Source organism: Rhea americana, unplaced genomic scaffold, assembly GCF_003343005.1.
Source record: "Rhea americana isolate MKP2758 unplaced genomic scaffold, rheAme1 scaffold_194, whole genome shotgun sequence".
Taxonomy (NCBI): domain Eukaryota; kingdom Metazoa; phylum Chordata; class Aves; order Rheiformes; family Rheidae; genus Rhea; species Rhea americana.
Genome location: NW_028186083.1, coordinates 422,462 through 423,439, shown reverse-complemented (window position 1 = coordinate 423,439; position 978 = coordinate 422,462). Strand labels below are relative to the sequence as shown.

The window sequence follows — 978 nt, the reverse complement described above, 5'->3', positions numbered from 1 at the left end:
AAAGTTCGCACAAAATCCCCGTGAGCCAAACGCAGCCGGAAAAAAACAAAACAAAACAAAAAAAAAATCGACCCCACGGAATGCAAGTTCAAGGCTCCCCTCTCGTTTATCTAGCGATCGATAAGGGCCGCGCGTTTCCCACGGCCCCCGGGGCCGGCGAGAGGGGAGCACTGCCCGGCGCGCCRCCCCCGAGCCGGGAGCCGGGGCCCCGCGGCAGGGGGGCTCCCGCCGGCGCCCGCCGCCCGCCCCGGCCGTACCTGCTTACTGGAAGGCATATTGGATAAAGTACTGATGCTGCTGGTGTCGGTCACCACCATCGCCGAGGGGAAGCGGGAGGTGTGGGAATACTGGGGGGGCTCCTGCTTGTGCGCGTACACTGCGGGGAGGGAGAGAGGAGCCGCCGTCACGCCGGGGCTCCCGCRGCAGGCGGCGGGCAGCCTCGCCGAGCAGCGCCGCGGCGGCCCGCCGAGCCCGCCGGGAGCCGCGCGCCGGCCCTTACTGTGCGAGTTCTGGAGCTGCGTCACGGTGGCCATGAAGGGCTGCTGCGCCATGTGCCCGGGCGACTGCTGCATGAGCGGCTGCTGGTGCGGGCTGTGGAGCTGCTGGGAGAACTGCACGGGCTGCAGCGCTGCCAAGCTCCCGGCAACGCTGTTGATAACGGGCACRCTCTGCGCCTGCGAAGTGTTCAGACCTGCGAGACGGGAGAGAGCAAGGCGAGCGCCGAGACGTCAGCGCCGGCACGGCGGGCTCCCGGCGGCCCCGCGAAAGGGCTCCCGGCAGCCGCTCCCCGCCGTGCAGGTCGAGAAGCAGCTGACGCATAAGCCCACCGCTGGCGTGGTGACACCAGACCTCCGCCGACCTCCCCTCTTGTGCTCAGAGCTGTGGCAGGACCCAGGGCCAAGTATAACACAGTCAAAGGCAAAAGTCCCCTGCTGCCCCCAGGAGAAGGTGCCACCCTGGGCAAGCAGCAAGCACCCG

At 68.3% G+C, this 978-nt stretch overlaps 1 protein-coding gene across 1 annotated transcript in view; it reads right to left on the bottom strand.

Annotated features, from left to right (window-relative positions):
- HNF1B (HNF1 homeobox B) overlaps positions 1–978 on the bottom strand; it is a 12,275-nt gene that overhangs the window by 606 nt on the left and 10,691 nt on the right. The window contains exons 6-7 of the mRNA XM_085302949.1: positions 500–691; positions 258–376 (exon numbers count right to left, since the gene is read on the bottom strand). Coding sequence (XP_085159075.1) covers positions 258–376; positions 500–691 — 311 coding nt within the window. The remainder of the gene's footprint in view (positions 1–257; positions 377–499; positions 692–978) is intronic.